The 20,564-nt window shown below is 38.1% G+C and overlaps 1 protein-coding gene across 1 annotated transcript; it reads right to left on the bottom strand.

Moving 5' to 3' along the window:
- Nucleotides 1-73: 73 nt before the first annotated feature.
- On the bottom strand, nucleotides 74-4,645 carry s1pr5b (sphingosine-1-phosphate receptor 5b). The gene is made up of 2 exons (XM_067458234.1): nucleotides 4,524-4,645; nucleotides 74-2,890 (listed from the first exon to the last, which is right to left on the bottom strand). Exon 2 carries the CDS (start codon nucleotides 2,671-2,673, stop codon nucleotides 1,516-1,518), a length of 1,158 nt encoding a protein of 385 aa, XP_067314335.1. The 5' UTR covers nucleotides 2,674-2,890; nucleotides 4,524-4,645; the 3' UTR covers nucleotides 74-1,515.
- Nucleotides 4,646-20,564: the final 15,919 nt, after the last annotated feature.

Here is a 20,564-nt window from a genome sequence, read left to right as displayed (position 1 = left end):
AAAATATTTAATGTCAAATAAGAAAAAAATATAATTTAATAGCAAAGAAAAATGCTTGTAAAAAAGCATGTCAAACATATACACTGTACAAAAGAGCCTGTACAAACAAATTGTAAATGCTTTTGTGTTAAGAGATTTCAATAAGAGCACTCAGAAAGAGTTTCTGTAGAAGTGGGATATTTACAGTGAGATCCTCATCTTGTTTTAAAGGGTTTGTATATATATACTTTTTCCCCGCAACAGGCCATCTGCTGTTCAGTGCAGCCTGCAGCAAAATGTATTTTTTGTTTGAAGTCTTTGCATGCACTGCAGATCTCCAACAGATACTGATGAACTGATAGAGTATTTCTGTATATCATACACAAGATGAAAAGAGTGCTACTGGGTTATAAAAAACTCTTGTGACTAAGTCAGTTCAAATGTAAAAGGGCATGTGGCTGAATGTTGAAATGCTGGAAAACACCTGCGTATGGACCTCTTTCTGCCCACAACAGCATCATTGGGTTCCATATCGCAAGGGTATTTTTGCCAAAGTTAGATTGTCGTGTTCGAAGTTCTCACGTTTTTTCCCCCTATTGTGGCCGTGACTGTGATTTATTATATGCCTTTAATTCGGTTTGTTCATAATGATTCAGTCCAGAGCCTGAATGAGCTTGGTTTGTATGTGTGTACTTTGTATGTGTAGCAAAGTAACAAAGTCCTCAGGATCGTTTTCAGCGCTGAAGATGTCACGGCCAAAAAACACATTTTACACTGTTTCCTAACAAGACAAGATTTAACACAATTCCAGCCAATTAGAAAGGCGTGTGGGTGGAGTCTCTCTGCAAATGCACTGCAGTCGCAACCAAATCCATTCAAAATCACAGCCAATCAGAAGAGTGTGTGTGGGCGGAGTCTCTCTGCAAGCGCACTGCAGTCGCAACCAAATCCATTCAAAATCACAGCCAATCAGAAGAGTGTGTGGGTGGAGTCTCTCTGCAAGCGCACTGCAGTCGCAACCAAATCCATTCAAAATCACAGCCAATCAAAAGAGTGTGTGGGCGGATTCTCTCTGCAAGCGCACTGCAGTCGCAGACAAATCCATTCAAAATCACAGCCAATCAGAAGAGGGTGTGGGCGGAGTCTCTTCATAAATATTACACTATTTTACCATTGTTAAAAATACATACTGAGTGACAGTCTTTGTCATGTAATACTCTTGTTGTTTGTTCACAGTTAGAATGTACTTGTTTCCTTTCATTTTCAAGATCAAAGAATAATTTCCATTGTCGCTTTCAGTACGGCTATAAAGGTCACGCAAAATAATAGATGTTTTTAACATTAAATAAAGCATATAATTATTACCTGAGATTATCATTGTCACACTTGTTGTATCATTGTATGTTATTGTTCTAGCTGCAAACAAAACTAAAATAGAATTGTCAAATATCGTTGTTGCGGCTAGTTAGGAAAAAATGCCGATTAACATGGAAAAGATGCCCTTTATCACATGTCCCATCTGGTTAGGACATGGTGTTAGGCGATGACGGATAATTTGAGCTTCGGGTAGATTGATTTGACTTGTACGGTTGTGGCATTGCCAGATGAAACAGTCGTCTCCTGTCCATGGCGGGTTGCTTCCGTCTTAGTGAAGCTAATCTTGATACCGATATTCCTCACTTGCCCGTCTTTGGTCATCAGGCATCTTTTGCAGAGCAGCTTCCAGATGGCCCGCCGTATGTCTCTGTTTGTCATCGTGTAAATAATGGGATTAATGAAGGAATTGATCATGGCCACGCCCAGGAAGTATTCAGCTTTGAGGAGGATCGGACAGGCCTTTGCGGGACACATGAAATCCATGAGCAGGAGCACAAACAGCGGTAGCCAGCACAGGATAAACACTCCCACCACGATGGTGACCGTCTTCAGCAACGCCATGTACTTCCGTGAGTGAAGGCCGTAGGCTTGGCGCGGCACGTAGCTCGGGTTCTGCGTGTTGGACTTCACGAAGTGAAAGATTCGTCCGTACAGAACGGCGATGCCCAACAGGACAGCCATGAACACAAACACAGAGAAAAAGATGTAGCTTTTGGCATAAAGCGGCAGCACAGTGGAGCACGAGTCCAGGTCATGCAAACAGTTCCAGCCCATAATGGGCAGGGTGCCTAGTAACAGTGACAATGCCCAGCTCACCACGATCAGAGCAAACATGCGGTTGCGTTTGGCACGGTAATAAGGCCTTGTGTTGAGCATGGTGAAGTAGCGCTCAATGGCGATGGCGAGCAAGCTGATAATGGACGCCGCCAGCGTGATAAACACGCCGCCCTCTCTTAGAAACCAGAGCAGCGGCGTCAAATTCAGTGTGTTTGGTCCCGACAGGATGATATTTACCATATAAGTGAATCCGGCCAGCAGGTCTGAGAGCGTCAGGTTGCCCAGCAGATAATACATGGGCTTGTGAAACTTCTTGTTTTTCCAGATGGCCATGAGGACAATAAAGTTCTCCACAACAATGATGAGGCAAATGAAAAGAAAGACGATAGATTCCGGTTTGAGTCCATCTTTGTAACGGTCCTTATCCAGTTTGCCCACATACTTATAGTGCTTGTGAAGGACTTCATTGCTCTGGTAGGCACTTGTGGGAGTGGATGAGGACGTGTTGGGCATCCCTGCACTGGGTGAAGAGGGAAACATATCTATGCGTCACCAACAGTCATAAATGTCTTCTAGCTGTTAGTCTTCCTCGGTTATAAGATGGCATTAAATTCAGCTCGTAAAATTCATCATTGCGGTGTCAAAAAACCAAACAAGAGTTGAGTTTTATACAAGCCGATTGTGCTGTTGAACACGGAGCAGCCAGCAATTGGTACAAGTGAGCAGAGCTGCTTCATTTGGGTCCATCACTTCAATCCTTAAAACACAAGAGCATGAAAACATCATCAGCTTACTAAACAAAGTGAGCAGAAACAAACCAAACACCCAATTGCCACTGTCTGTTTGATCATCCAAAGTCATCTGATTAACTTCACATTCAGTCGACTGCTGCTCTTTATGTTTAATGGAGTTTAGAGAAATTAATATGAGCCAGTCTGATTCATTTCAGGACCAGAAATTTTAGTCTTTTACAGTTATTCAGTTTCAGATGAGTTATGTTGAGCCAAGGAATTCTCCAATGGAAGGCTCCATTCAGACACATGTTAACGTTTAACTGTATCATGTTACATTAGAAGACTGCATATGTAAAAGATTGATGCTTGTTTGCCCAAGGAAAGCAACGCAACTGTTCATAAGTTCTACCATTAAATGAATAAGCTCTTGCAAATTCTGTCGATTTACATTTGTATAATAAGGTAGCATCAAATTACAGACAATCAGTCTATGGAAATATTCAGATAGGCGTAAATTTGATTCATTAACACTTTACAATGAGGTAATTGGGTAACACTTTATTTCAATGGTCCACTTTAGACATTCTCCGCTAGAGAATGTCTAGCGAGTACATGCTCTCCTTAAAGTAATATGTAGTTGCAAAGTTACTTCTAGTCAGTAGAATATCTAAAGTGGGACATTGAAATAAAGTGTTAATGCTTGTTAACATTGAACAATATTTCTTATAATATTTGTTAATCTTAAATCTCAGTTAATTAAAAATACAGCTGTTCATTGTTAGTTCATATCAGTTCAGGTCCATGTAATAATATTAACAGATATTAATTTTAGTAATATATTAGTAAATGTTGAAATTAACATGAACTAAGATTATTATATTCTTAAGATTATATTATTCTTATTATTAATTTTAGTTTGTGTTATCAAATGGAACCTTATTGTTAAGCTTTCACTTTCCACAAAGTTCAGCAAATAGACGTTAAAATCATTTAAATACTAATTTTCTTTGCATGTATTTGATTTTCTGTACATTGTTTTACTGTGTTTTAAATGTTAGATTGTTTGTTGGATCTTAGATGTCTTTGGTTCTTAGTAAATTTCTTTACAGAGACACATGCTAGATTATTAATCATCTAGGAGCACATATATAGAGAATCTTGAAAATAGTGTAGCAATGTTATTCTGTATTGTCCATGTCAAATAAAATATTACACAAACTATTACACACACACACACACACACACACACACACACACACACACACACACACACACACACACACACACACACACACACACACACACACACACAGGACATTACATAGACTTCCATTGATTTTATATCAGGTTTATGATACTTTCTATCCCCTAACCCAACCCCTATCCCTAAACCTACCCATCACAGAAACATGTGGAGAACAATAGATTTAAATACAAACATGTTTTGGTCGATTTATAAGCCGTTTAACTAGTGAGGACCAGTCAAATGTCCTCACTCATTTTCATATTTTACTATATAAGTGAGGACATTTGTGTCCTCACAAGTATTGCCAAACAAGGAACACACACACACACACACACACACATCTCCACTCACAGTTCCTGAACCTCATTATTTATAGTAATTATTTGTCAGAAAGGCAAGAAATCACTTACCATTTCTAGTTGTGTGTCAGTGAAGTTTCTGTTGTGCCATGAAGAACTTCAGTGCCAGAAAGAAACACGACTCAACTTGAAACAGAGGAGCTGCACGTTTTCTGAAGACTCGCTTGCTTGCTCTCTCTCTCTCTCTCTCTCTCTCTCTCTCTCTCTCTCTCTCTCTCTCTCTCTTTCCTCCTTCAAACCTTAAGTGGTTGAGGGTTTAACACTTCATGTATGTTGGTTTCTGTGAGTCATAATATGATTCCGATATGAATATTGCTATAGGTAGTTACAATAATGTCCACTGATAAACATATCAATTAGCTAAAAATACCAGTCTCAGGGATGTAACCGTGTTCAGTAACTGATCTACCCTTAAAAATAAAGACATCGATGATTCCATAAAGAACCTTGAACATTCCATTCCACAAAAGGTTCTTTATAGTGGAAAAAGGTTGTTTAGAATTTCAAAAACTGTTCTTCTATGGCATTCCACCCTCTTTTAACCTTTATTTTTAAGAGTAGGCTATTCTGGATCACTGGATCATCGTGTAACTGAAAGGCTTTGACACGACTGAGCCAAATTAAGGTTGAGTCAAATGCAATGAAAGTGACTGTCGTTGGATCAGACTCGAGCTCAGACTTGTCTTCTCGTGTTCCGCCTCAGGTATCAGAGTTACTGTTACTGCCCACCAACCTGCCCGACTGCATCTCTGAGCTTCCTGTTCACACACCTGCGCGTTTATATTTGTGTTTGAACTGTGTCACTGTGTCGTGCGGGAACCTCCCGTGAGCCATGACGCACACCAGACACTGCCAACAGGACTTGAGCAGTGAGGAACCATCGAATAAAACTAACACTGAGCATCTGTGTTTAGCTGAGAGAGGTTACAGGTCTAGAGATCATCTGATCCGGTTTATCTCTGGGCAGATCCTGCAGAACGTCTTCAGTGAAAGATGCAGTACTCATGGGTGTATCGGGAAATTTAATGCGAGCATGTTTGTTTGTTTTAAGCATGAATGTTCAGAGTTTTGTCTAAAGGTTGTGTGCATCACTGACTTAAATGTCGGCTGACAAACAGTCAGATGGAGCATCCAGTTTGACCTTTGAGGTCACTCTGTACAGTGCAACATGAAAATAATGCAAAATTAAAACCGGAATAAACAGAATATCTTCCGTTAAAGAAATGACATCAGATTTTAAAGGTAGGGCCTACTTAAGATTTTTTTTTCTAAAGAAAAACTAGAGAGCTTTCTTTTTTTTCTTTTCTTTGTTTTACCAGGGTAGTCACATTGAGAAAGTAGTCTCGTTTTCAAGTGAGCCCTGGCCAAGAAAAGGCAGCACATAGCTAAATAAGAGATGGACACAACATAAAAAACATAAATACAATTAACAAGTGAGAATATGCAGGCTGCAAACAACAAAAAGTCTAGACACACTCACATGTATGATGTAAAGTGTCTACCAGATACGGCTTAAAATCAGAGATGGAGATAAACATGTTTAGTTTCAGTTCTTTCTGTAGTGCGCTCCAGGTTGACGGAGGATTGTAACAGTAGGTTGTTTTACCAAATTCAGTATGCTATTGTTGGACCTGAGGTTATATCTATGGTTTGCTGCCAATTAAAATACTGATAAATATGATGGTAATGATCCAGTAATTGCTTTATAAATGAAAATCAACCAGTTGCGTTGTCTGCGTATAGACAGTGGTAACCAACCAGATAAGCTGTACAAATTGCAGTGATGTGTATTATAGTCTGGTTTTGTTATAAATCGTAGTACTGAATAGACAGAATCCAAAGAACGCAATACAGACTTTGAGGCATGCATATAGATAATGTCGCCATAATCCAGAACAGATAAAAATGTGACAAGGTCTTTTCTAGCTTTCAAATTAAAACAAGCCTTATTTCTAAAAAAGAAACCTAGCTTTACTTTAAGTTTCTTTACCACATGCATAACATGAGGATTAAAAGTAATATTTTCTCTATTTCCTTCTCTATTTCCTGTCCCTGTGCGGTTACAATTGGAGTTAGAGATTTTACTTTGAACTTGGAGTGTGTGAACAACATGTATTTGTTTTTTTTTTTTAGCATGTTTTAAGCATTCTTGTAAATGCAGCTGTGCTGTGGTTGCAGTGGTTTATTAGTATATTGTGGTAATTGAGGAGGTTGTTTCCTGTCTTTCTGCAGTTGTTGGCACATGCTGGGCAGCTTGTTTCAGAATCAGACGGTTCATGTGAGTTTTTAATACAAACTTGACTTCTGTGTGTGCAGGTTTATGTGTGTGGGCGGGAAGTTGGTTTACGATGGTTCAGTGTATCTATCATCTGTCCTTCAGTAAGGTGACGAGTAGCATGTTTAGTGTGTTCTTCATCTCTCTTCCTCCTCATAGAGAGCAACTCTTCAGAGAATGTATGACATATTTTCCTTTCAAACACATTTGATGAGATTCCTACTTTGTTGCTTTGTCCCTTTATCTTTTTCTCTGTGCTATTAACAACTACGAGTCCTGTGCGTGTGACATATGGCAGTTGTATCCATGTGATTGGTTGTTGGCTGTGTGTTCCCATATCTAGCAAAAAAAAATTCGAAGAACGTTTTGCTAAAATTTCCACAACGTTACGACAACGTTATTTCTGAATGTTGTCTAAACATTTCTTTTTTTGTTATCTAAAAAGTTTTTTCTTGGTTGTGCACATGTTAAATGGGTCATATAATGCCATTTTTTGTACAAGTTAATATGATTCTTAAGTGTCTAAATGAAAAGTTTGTAATTTGTAACTTACTTACTAAAAATTCTCCTTAGTATAGTAAGAAAACAGCCATTACCTGGTCAAAAACAGCTCTGTTTTCAGCAAGCCATATCAGTTCATGTGACTTTTAATGAAAATTAGCTTTGCTCAGCCCGCCCCTCTGTTCTGTGGGACGTTTTGACACAACACATGTGGAGTGTTGCCTTAACAACAGTTGAGGGTATATTTTGAAGAAAGAATGGTTAACGGGATTCTTTGAGGGCACATCTGTGCAACCGTATCAATTTGAACCAACCGGAGTCAGACCCAGAACAAGATGACGGCCTGACAATTAAGGCTCGAACAGGACGTTTCTGAATGGTTGGTTAACGTAATGTCACTTTGATCTATCTTTGTATTGGCAGGATAACGTTAGCGTAGTGAGATACGAATGCTATGTGTTTACTGACACTAGTTCATTGACAGATTGATGTTACAGCTAATGGTCATGAAAAACTTTTTTTCTGTAAATGTAGGCTTGTCAGTGCTGCGTAACGTTATATATGCAGTGTTAGATACAACTGAAGCACTGACATTAGGTCACCACTAGCCTGACGTGGTCATACTCAATTCTAGTCAGAATATGAGTCTGAAACTGCTCCATTGGGCTGTGATTATGGGGTGTGTTTCAACCCAACCAGGAACGACATCAATTAGATAGACCTACAACCAATCAGAGCAACGAAGCGATGTCAACAGAGCTCAACTGCACTGTGTTGCCAAGTCAACGTTTTTTTCCCGTGGGTTGTTTTCTATGTCCTCCGGTTGAAGCGACTATTATGTGATATAAGACTCATGAGTGCAAATTTTAGCAGGCAACCTTGCCAAAATAACACACATTTTACTCCCCAAACACTATTTTTTTTTGGAGAACCCCCGAGAAGCTATTGTTTAGGGCTAGTATTTGGCGGGTTTTGTTGTAAAAACTTGGCAACCCTGTCTGCACGCGAGCTGAAATAAACGATCTTTGCCGGTGTTGTAAAAAAATAAAATAATTTAATGATACACAGAGTACTTACCCAACATGATCATCATTTTTGAGAGAAATAGTGAAGGTGAATGCATATACAAACAAGCTCTCCGTTTAAGATTCAAACAAATATAATCCAAGCCCCTTTGATGACGTGCATGATTACGTTACTGTTGATCATCTGTCCGTCATCGTCTAAAGCCCGCCCTGATGATTTCATTGGTCCGAACAGTTTCTATTCAGAGATAATTACTCCTCTATGGAGCGAGGCCAGACCGATTTGCACGAGCTAAAAAAAATGTGGGCGGGGGTAAGTTCGGCTGGCATCCAGGCTAGGTCACCACAGGAATGCTTCAACAGACACCATTATAAACCATCTAACATTACAAAAGTAAGCTTAGTGTAGTGTTACCACGTCAAATTTATCACCAGCGTACACAGTTTGTAATGACACAATAACCATAACGCGTTGAAAAAACCTTCCATGAAGAATGTACAACTAATGTTTTTGTGATACCATTTTCAGAACATTATAACACATTGAACGGATGTTATATTATAGTTACTGGAAGAATGTTTGTTCACAACTTTGAGAGAACCTTGCCAGAACTGTGAGCTTGACCTGCTTTAGTTCAGAAGAGTTTCATTCGTCTGTGAATCTGTGTCTGTCTAAACCAACGCAACACGCTTCTGCTTGTGTGTCTGTAAACCTCAACACAAGAAACCTTAAAACATGAAAGTCACATCACATGAGCAGAAAGACACGCTATTCCTCGCACTCACTGCTTATCTGTCTGTCTGTGATTGTTGTAGTATCTGAACATCTGATCTCTTTCTTACTGTTTAGGTTGTTTGTGTGGTTTATAAGACTAAACAAACCCACCGTCTCGAAGCCATCTGCCTGAATGCATGCAAGACAAACACAAACACACACACACGTGCACACACACATATACATGCACGCACACATCTGGTTCGATATCTTTCTGGGGACTTTCCATAGGCATAATGGTTTTTATACTGTACAAACTGTATATTATCTCCCCTTGGCTTATACTAACCCCACCCATCACCGAACACTTTCTGCATTTTCACATTTTCAAAAAAACTCATTCTGTGTGATTTATAAGCTTTTTATTTATTACTTATTTTAATACTTACTCATTTATATCAGTCTTTCTATGTTGATTTCTACTCATTTTAAAGCTTTTTATTAACAGACCTGAAACTATAACAGCAAACTAAATATTAAATGTTGCCCTTTTGTATAATAAATAACATGATATGTAACAAAATATGTTATGAGAACATTTTCGCATTAAGTTACAGTCCCAAAAGGTTATTTCTTTTATGTTTTAAAAAAGTTTTTTCTTGGTTATGTGAAGGTTAAAAGAATGTTTCATTTTGGAAACATGGGAACGTTACTTTTGAATGTTCTCCCATAATTGTTAAAGACCAGCATTGAACGAACAGTCTAGCATTACTGGAAGAGCAATTGCTCATAACTTTGAGCGAACCGTGGCAGAATGATCTAAGCCTGTGTAAAAAAACACTGATCTGACAGAAGCTAGAAAACATGAACCCACTGAATCAGTCAAACTGCTGTTGTGTCTGGATGTTTTTCTGATTAACATCTCGCTCTTCTTTATGCTGCTTTCAGCTTCAGAATGAAGATGAGATGTGATGAAGCTCCACTGTGGGTTGTATTGAGGCTGAATGGCAGTCTTTGTTTCGCATCAGTGTGTTTCTGAAACCCTCAGGATTCACGTTCACTGTAGCAGCACAGGCCTGCCGTTCTCATAAAGATCTCTCGCTTCCACTAGATGGCAAAGTCAACATCCAGCAGCGATACGGGATCTGAACCGTCTGGAGCTACTCGTCTGGAAATTTTCATCACGTCATGAAACAAAGTAAACTCACTCCTGAATGATCAAAACACCAACTTACCCAATTTCATAACTAAGTTCTATATAAAATTAATTCTCTAATCCTTAAATTATGTGTTGCCAGATAATGTGTACTTTGTGTGGGGGAATATGTTTATATGTCCAGTGGGGGTAGGCTGCAGGGGCAAGGCTTTATTAGAGGGCAGGCCCAGAGGAAGACCATCAAAGAACTTTCCACAGTGGCTGAAAGGAGCAGTCATTGGCTGTGGCTGAGAAGACAGGAGATAGCGTGGGGAATCAAATGACCACCCAGTCCCCTTACGACACACACCCAGGTCTGATTAGTGAAGGGTGTCTTGTGATAAATGGCCGAAACACCCAAAAAAGCCAAGGTGCACAACTGAAGATGTGTCGTATAGGAGGAAACATCACTAAGAGGTCACCAATGAAACCCTCCAAACCTATGATGCCCCAAAAACACACTCAAGGCAAGTATCGGACTGAATCAGCTGAGATTGCAACATAGTCCTATTTTATGTAATTAAATATGACTTAGTGTTGGCCATTTTTCCCAAACATGTTTAAAGGCACAATATGTAAGATTTTTTGGATTAATATATCTACAAAACATATATTTTGTGTAATGATTAAATCCAGAGAAATAAGCAATTTTACCCTTCCTGATATTTTTTTCTCCCAATGCCATCTGTTGATTTTTCACCATCTGTGAGGTGAAGACTACAACTCCCATGATTCCACGCTCAATCTTGGTGTCATCAAGCTACACCTTTGTTTTTAATAGGCAAGCTCTACCAGCGAAAAACTACATATTGTGCCTTGAAAATGTCGTTATCATGCACGATACATCATTTGATATGTGATGAACATGAGACAAAATTATTTTGTTTGGTACATGAAAGTTTCTTTACTTTCCCTTTTTGAAACAAAAATATATTGCAGTATATTGGAAAATATCATGCAATACATTAGACAATATATTCACATATATGGGATTATATTTTCTAATATATTGCAATATATTGAAAGCGGCAATCATTTGTATATTTTGCTATATATATTCATGAATATATTTTATAATACCATCAATATATTATTCAATATATTTACAATATATTAAAATATATTTCAAGTAATATATTGGTAAATATATTTTCCTTTCATAAGGGTTTTATTCAAATGATTTGATTTATTTTGGCACATTCAGGTGATTTTCTGTAGTGCATATCTGCCAACAGTGCATCTTTCCCACATGGGTGAATGATTCATGTACAACTTTTCTAGTATACGTTACCGCCTACATTAGGGTACAGGGACCGTCCCCAAACTGTGAGCTTTGTTCCGCCTGCTGCAAGACCTAATCAGTGTCCTGCATTTCAATTATGTCTGTTATTATTTATTTCTTCCTAGAAATTATAATACTACAATAAATAAATATAATAAAAAACTAATTGACATTTAAAAATCCATTTGCACTGACGTTATGTTCTAGCTTGAGTGGGGAAAATAACCAACGCATAAGAGTGTTGTTTTCTGCTAATGATGGAGCAAAGGAACCAGTCACACTCGTTTTAGGAACCAGTGAACCTCGGCTAGTTTTCTCTTTCCCATTGTGCAGTATTTCCGAGTGAAACGGCTTCTGGAACAAGACCAAATGTTGGGCGGGGCTTGATTTTGTCCGTGGCGAATTGATTGGATGGTTGTGGTTTGCTATTGGTGGATCTCGTTGAGTGACAGGTTACCCCGCCTTCACACCAGTTAACACTTCATTCAATTTTTAATAACATTTCATGGTAACTTTAAAGGTGCACTGTTCAGCTCACCCCTCCATTTCGAAGCACACATCTAAAACAGCAGAGAGTATCTAGGGCTCTGTAGGGCCAACACATTCTCACACCCAATTCGTCACATATGGACGCTTTACCCGGACCCCTTGTCGTCACTTTTCAACGAACTGGGCGTACCTTTATCGTAAATTTTCGACACACTGGGTGCTCCATTCATTTCAATGAGAAACCTTTGGCGTCATACACAGACGCATTTAATTCTTTGCGTTTGTAAAAGCAGACATGATTTTATTAATATTTAAAGGCTACTTTTATATTTTGGAGCAACTAACCCAACTCCTAACCTAAACCTACCCACATCTTAACAATATAAAACACATACCAGGCAAATAAATGTATTTATTTAAGTATTTATTGCAAAATCTGACCAAAACAGCATAAAAGTATTAGCTCATGTTGCATTCCAAGTCTTCTGAAGTCATACGATGTCCTCATGTGAAGAACAGAGTCGATCTTGATGTTTTAAGCGCTGAAATGATGATCCCGCTGCCCCGTGAACGAACTCATTCATATCTCATTCAAATAATTCAAAAGACTCCTGAGCCTGACGCAATCGGTCACAAGACACAGGAGAGCCAATGACATTTTACAATCAATGCTGACGTAATGACGCAATTGGTCACAAGACACACGAGAGCCAATGACATTTCACTATGAAATCTGAAGTACGCGGGCAATATTTATAATTTGTTGTGTTTGTGATCTTCGACGGATGGAGATGCTGATCGCTTTTGGGGATTTTCTTCATGCAAATCAATCGTTTTGGCCCCGGAAAACGAAGATTATTTAACTTTTTTTGAATAACTCGTGGATGCAGTCGTATGTTATATCCTGTGTTTTATATCATGTTCACACAAATGGGTAGGTTTAGGGATGGGGTGGGGTTGGGTTACATGTTAAAATGTGTCTAAATAGCGTAAATTAAATAAATGTAAATGAAATTATGCTTGCTGTTTTAATTGAAAAGCACACTCCAACATGTCATAATGGCAAAATTATAAACCAATAAATAATTTCAATAAATAAATAAATAAATAAATAAATAAATTTCACCATGACGATAATATTCCCATTCCCAGTGCGTCTGTGTATGACGCCAAAGGTTTCTCATTGAAATGAATGGAGCACCCAGTGCGTCGAAAATTGACGATAAAGGTACGCCCAGTATGTTGAAAAGTGACGACAAGGGGTCCGGGTAAAGCGTCCATATGTGACGAGTTGGGTGTGAGAATGTGTTGGTAGGGCAGTTTGTCCCTTTAGAGCTACCGTAGAAACATGACGATGCGAAATGGCGACTTCACTGTAAGGGGACCCATGGTGTGTAGAGACAGAAATGCCTCATTCTAAGGTAATAAAAACATAACGGCTCATTATGTAAGGTCTTTATACACCACTGAAAACTCAGTTATGTATATTATATTGGATTTCTGTCAAAAGATCAGATAAATACTACACACTGCACCTTTAACGAAGACTACTGTTTGTCAATCAGCAACATATAACACATAACACATTTCCAACATTTTACATGCAAATCAGTTTTATTTCATACCTCAAATTCATATTCATTCACTAAAATTTTATTAGGCAAATCGTATTCTCTCTCTGCTGCTGTGTGATCCACAGACAAGCAAGAAAGTGAGACAATCAGACAGACACGCGTAATCGAAGAGACATTCAGCCTGTAATTGAGTGTGTGAATCACCCTCGTAAAGCTCAATGAGTGTGTGAATGCAGCATGACATCACTGTCTGCATTCACATACACACACGTGCGCTTAATTAGATTGTCCAATAGGTGAACAGAAGAAAACACACACACACACACACACACACACACACACACACACACACACACACACACACACACACACACACACACACACACACACACACACACACACACACACACACACACACACACACACACACACACACACACACACACACACACACACACAATCCATTCCGTTCCATTCATAGAGAAATTGTATTGTCACAATGACATTTTGAATACTAATGTGAGGAGGCCATAACTGCAGCTGTTCTGATTTGAAATATTCAGACTTATTGTAACGTGGTCTTTTTATAGTTTGAGTGTGGCCAGCGAGAGAGAGACAAGCAACAACCTGCGAATGACGCTCCTTTATTTTGTTAATTAACTTTTGTCTCAGACACAGATGTTCAGTCATAAAATAATAAAGACTTTTCACATACACACTTTCATTATTAAAAAGTGAAGTAGCCTATTTCTTATCTAAAGCTAAACATATTGTGAAATAAACACAAAACATATTTAGGCCATGAAAATAAGTTTTCATGTTTACATTTTTGACTGACTGTCTGTTGTGGCATCATTTTAACTATCACATTCTCTAACATTTATTATGCCTGAAAAACAGAGACAGGGAAGAGCTTGTGTTGAAAATAAATCATGGTAAACAGAACATTTGTAATTTGTGTAATTTCCAATATTTTTGTCAAACAATTCAAAAGCATGAATATATTTTAGTGTTTGGATTGTTGACGTGACATGGCATTTTCATTGTCACACAAGATTAAAAAAAATGAATATAATCAGTATTGTCATAATTTAAAACGCAGTTAACATTGCTTTGTCTTACATGGACCTACTAATTTAAAAGTTGCTTTATCTTTAGAATAGAAAAATAAAAAAATAAAGCAAAATCTCAAATTGTTTAATAAATTAAACAAATAAACAAAACTTTTATAAATTAAAAAGAAAAGCATAAAAATGTTAATAAATACATATAGACAGAATTTTACAAGTGTCTATTTTAGTAAATTACAATAGTTTATTACCTCCATATATTTCTAAAAGCATAGGATCTTGATACATTTTGTTACTGAAAACCATGTCCTGGTGTGACACCAAATCCTGATTTTAAATCAGCCAGTTCCACTGACAAGTTTAATTAGTTGAAGGACCCAATTCAAGGTCATGTCACCGAAGTCCCCCATAACGTGCACATGGTTCATTTTTGTCTCAGAAGTGTTCAGATATTTAACTTTTTTGGAAACATTATAAAAGGGTTAAGTTCTGTTGTCGTCATCATCTCTATACTCTTAAATGTTGTAATGTCACACCATATAGGACAAATTTCAGTAAAAACTTAAAAAAACTCATGAAAAGAATTGACAAAGTTAGTGACCCCTTATATTTGATCAAATATCAGACTTCATACTGTGTAATAATATGTACTTTTTTTCTCAATCCCCCCCATTTAAAATGGGCCAGGGCATCCTAAGCTTTACTTGAACTAGTCTGATTATTTACTTAGGGTTAATCCTGGGTATTCATGAACTAATGTTTTACATTGTCACTGTCAGTGTGCTCTTTTTTTGTCCTTGGACTTTTATGTTGTAATGCGAGTTTCCTGTTTCCATGTTTGTAGTTTATTTTCTGTGATTTTCTCTTCCAGGTGTGTCATCTCTTCCACATTATTCTCCTACTGTAAATACAGTGCAGCGCTTTCAGTTTCAAAATGCTTGCTCATTATTGCTCAACGTCGTTCACGTGAGCACCATGACACGTGTGTGATGCTGACGCAGGAGCTGGCCAATAAAGAGCTGGTGTTCTGACGTAGAACCTGGAAGAGCTGCACTGTATTTACTACATTAACGGCGTAAGGAAATAATGTGGAAGAGAAGATATTGTTGAGGAAAGCTGTTATTTTTGTTTTGTTTTCGCACTCAAAAAGTATTCTCTTCGCTTCATAACATTAAAGGGGGGGTGAAATGCTGTTTCATGCATACTGAGCTTTTTACACTGTTAAAGACTTGGATTCCCATCCTAAACATGGACAAAGTTTCAAAAACTAATGTTGGACGTTTGATGGAGTATTTCTGTGTTTCTGTCCGGTTTCTCACAAGTTTCGGAGAGTTTTTTTCGAGTATGGGTCTGCTTGACGTTAATAGAGCGGAAGGTCCTTGTATGGGCCGTACAGGCTCTTCTCCCGGTAGGGTGCGCACGCGCGTGACTAGAGCGAGAGAGGAAATGCACGCCCATAAACACTCCGCGCCGCGCTCCACTTTATTCCTATGAGTGACATCAAGCGGCTTCAGCACAGCATTCTGGGAAGGCAGCGTTGCATTTGAACCGATTTGAACGCAGAAATGACGGAAAGCTTCACAATATCGCTTCAGTCGCGTCGCAAAGTGGATCTCCACCGTTCACTGCTGTCACAGGACTTCACCAAATCATACCAAAGAAGTGTGTTTTTGACGGAGCGGTCCCAGCGATAAAGGTTCGGTCCTGCTTTGGAGGCAGCCGGTGAATAAAACTGCTTCAAATGTCTGTGCTGTTGGCTACCGTCGTGTGAGTAAACATCAGTAAACGACACGATCGCGTGCTTCGTCATTCAAATGCGCTAACGGACTCCATTGTTGTTCTATGTATAACGTTACACTAGTCTGACGTGCAAAACCGTTTTGTTTGCTACTGCTAAGGTTTAGTCGCATACAATAGTCCATGAACCGAATCATGTCCTCATAAACTGCGAGTAAAGACACACACATGTTCACAGGCCACTAAATACAGTCCATACCACAGAGACGGACGTCCTGCTGTTGCTGTTTCTCCTGTTCTCTTTATTTCAGCCTCCGAATGATTCTGGATCATATCTGTATTAGCTGAGATAGCGATGGGTTTCTCCACGCTTGAGGACGTCACCGCTTTGCGCTCGTCATTCTTTAGCTCCGCCCACACGATACGCCTCCAGGCGCTCGGTTTTTTCCGGAAAGACTCGGTACAGCCCATATTTCTTTTATAAATATAATAAAACTAAAGACTTTTCGGAGATATGAAGGATGCAATACTACTCTATAGGTACTCAAGATTGACTGAAACTGAGTGTTTCACCCCCCCCCCTTTAAGGTTGAACCACTGGAGTCACATAAACTATTTTAACAATGTTTTTACCTTTCTGGGCCTAGAAAGTTGCAATGACATTGCTGCCTATGGGTGGTTCAGAAACCTCACGGATTTCATCAAAAATATCTTAATTTGTGTTCCGAAGATGAACAAGGTTCTTATGTGTTTAGAATGACGTGAGGAAGAGGAATTAAGGACAGAATTTACATTTTTGGGGAATTAACCCTTTAACATTCTAACATCTTTTAACGCTTTTCGATGGCAATATAGAGCAAAAACAGACAATACTGTATCTAAAATGTAACTTGCTTAATATCATCTAAATTTTGAGTTTATAACAGTTTTGAGTTTATCAGTATCACATTTTCAAATGTGCTGATATTCGGAAATAAAAGCTCTCATTTTCCTTGTCTAATATTGCTAACTATACTGTATGTTATAAATATAAAAAAAAATATGAACTCAAGCAGACATGACTGCACTGCGTGAGTAAAGACGTTAGAACAGTGTCAATTGTGTTTCATGCTGAATGTGGGAAAAAGGTCATTTTATTTCAAATGCTTTTTATATTATGCTATCAAACAAGGCACATCATTTGAGATCCGATGAACCTGTTCATGTCCCAGTGTCTGTCTGTGATCCCTCGGTCCACTGCTTGACAAATGAAAGATGAAAGTGTGTTTTAGGGGAGTTTAATGCAAAAGTGTCTTTAGTTGAGGAGACAATCAACAAAAGATAACACAACAATGTCCAAATAAATAGAAATACCACATAAATGATGACTCCATGACCTGCTCCACAGCGACGATCCCATTTTACAAGATCATTTACAAACTAAAACCATAATTAAATAACATTTCCTGCTACATGTGGAAGTTTTGTAATGATCAGGCCTGTGTGTGTGTGTGTGTTTGAACAGGAAACCTTCTCTATATTTCATCTGCTAGAATGACAGACGGCGAGTGTGTCAGATGCAGATATCAGCCGCCTCTCTCACCACACACGGGCCGTTGAACGGATCCTCACGGGCGTTCAGTGATCTGATAGCATGCACACACAGCAGCCATTTCCTCCACACACAGACACACACATGTTCACTGAGCTATCTGAACACACAGATATCACACACTGCTTTACATGAGGCTCTTCATGACCAACACAAACCCTGCTGACTCATTAATTGTCTGTCATGTTCTCAAACTCAAACTTCTCTTGATGATTCTGGAGGTCTAAATCTCCTGAGATCAGCGGCCTATCAAACAGAGAACATTCTCAGAACTTTATGAAGTTATTAATAAACCTTCTTCCAGTAATATTCATTGAACATTCATTCAAAATCCTCTGGTCTTTAATAACGTCTCCAAAATGTTAGCAGGAACAATGTTATTTATACATTGTTCATGGAATATTTTTTGGGTACACTTATATTTTAAAGGTGTCCTTGTTAAAGTGTGATTATACATTTAAGTACTCAGTAATATTAATTAAATATTAATGTACTTACTATACGGTTAGTTGCATGTAATTATGCATAATTTACTACTACTGTTACTGTAGTCCCATAATGTTGGCAGAATGTTTTCATAATGCAATGAAAATGTAAGGAAAAAAATGGGCTCCATACTGTATATAGGGCCCATATGGATTAACCAGGTACCCTTACAAAAATGAGCTATGTTTTTTTTTTTTTTTTGTAAGGGTAGCTCCTATTCACTGCCTACAGGAGTCTCCTGCCTACAGGGGTTAGTGATGGGAGCCAGCTGGGTCTTATCTAGGTCTTTTATGGATGTAACCACCATAGACATTGAAGGGGACAAGTCCCCCCCCAAAAATTTTTTTTATTAGAAATGGTCAAATTGCTGCACTACATTACACAGCGCTCTGTATGTTGTTAGGATGAGAAAAAGTTATAAATGTTACATTTATAGACAGGTCTGACTCAGCGCTCATCACTGTCAGGATAAATGAGATGGTCAATCAAATCAAAGAAGGCGAGGCTTTTTTACATTCCAGGTATTATCAACTGGCCAGAATTTTGAGATTGCAATAGACATGAAGGACTATAATGCATTAAGAGCTCATTCAAGTATTAGGGGGGCTAAAGAATTTAGTGCTTTGTAAGTAATCAGCAAGATTTAAAAATGTATGTGATGTTTAATAGAGAGCCAATGGAGTGTTAATAGAGCCGGACTAATATGGTCATACTTCCTGGTTCTAGTAAGAACTCTAGCAGCTGCGTTTTGGACCAGCTGGAGTTTATTAATAAGGCTCTTATTTATTTAAGCGAGCAGGGCAACCACCCAGTAGAGCATTACAATAATCTAGCCTTGAGGTCATGAATGCATGAACTAACTGTTCTGCATTTTGCATTGAGCGCATATATGTCGAGATGGAAGAATGTGGATTTACAGATGCTAGAAACGTGGCTTTTAACTCCCTGTGCAAACTCTTAATAATGAAAATAAAATAACTGTTTTCGACTGAACAAAGGATGAGAAAGAGGATCTAAGTGGAGCAGTAAAAGGTGGTCTATTTAACAAAACTATTTAAAAAAAACACTTTATAAAACAAGAACAGAACAACTGGATAACTGAGTAAAGATTATACATTCATACTCATTCATAATAAAAGTCAAATATTGTTAAACATGGAGTGTATAAGACAAAGAACAAATATGCTTCTGATTATTCTTCATTATAATCATGGTTATTTCTGTGATTAATCCTTTCAAACATATTTTTCTTGTATTGATCCATTTATGCTTTTTGTCTATTGTATCTTTTAAAGGCGCTGTATGTAGGATTAGAATCTAAATAGGTATGTGGTCCAAATTCAAAACATTGTAGATTGTTTTCTTTTCCTCAGACTCAACGCTCACTCGGGTTGCCATTTCAAAGCAGGATAACTGGCCGTAGCCGTCACATCTAAAACAAAGGAAAATAGGTAGGAGGACTCAAGTGCAGAAAATAATAATTTATTACAAAATAAAACATAAACACAAAACCCACGAGGGGGAAAAAAAACACATAATCAGAAATCTAAAATACAAACTAACAGCAAAACAGGAGCCATAGACCGAACAATACAACGATCCAACAAAGACTAACAAACACAAGGAGCTTATAAAGGGCACAAATCAAGAAGGGAATGAGGGAACACAGGTGGGGCAAATGAAACCAATAATGAGAAAACAGGGTGGAGGGATCATGAGCGCATGCCCAAAATACACAAGACAGGACAGGCATGTGAAAGAAGCATTGCTTTTCAGAGAAACAAGTATGTGAATTTTGTTTTATAAATATCTGCTAACATATTAAGGTATTTTTATGCTTTAGTAAAGTCAAACACTTACATACAGCACATTTAATATCATATACTCAATTATACTCATATTAATGTGTTCTATTCAGACCAGACATTTAGTTCACTTCTTCTCTGAAAATGTACATTTCTATATTTTGTGGCTACTGGCTAGACATGCTATCTTATTTCCATTTTCTGCTCGGTGTGGTATTTGTGTGGTATCTTGTTTATTAAGCTTCACATGAGATGGTTATCTTACCTAGAATTTAAGTACAGCTGTATTTGCATGTCTTGACATGATGTAAATACTAAAGCCCTATTCGCAAGAGATTAGTATTATC

This window comes from Pseudorasbora parva, chromosome 12 (genome assembly GCF_024679245.1).
Source record: "Pseudorasbora parva isolate DD20220531a chromosome 12, ASM2467924v1, whole genome shotgun sequence".
In the NCBI taxonomy this organism is placed as follows: domain Eukaryota; kingdom Metazoa; phylum Chordata; class Actinopteri; order Cypriniformes; family Gobionidae; genus Pseudorasbora; species Pseudorasbora parva.
The sequence above is the reverse complement of the archived record's forward strand: the minus strand, read 5'-3'. Positions and strand labels throughout refer to the sequence as shown.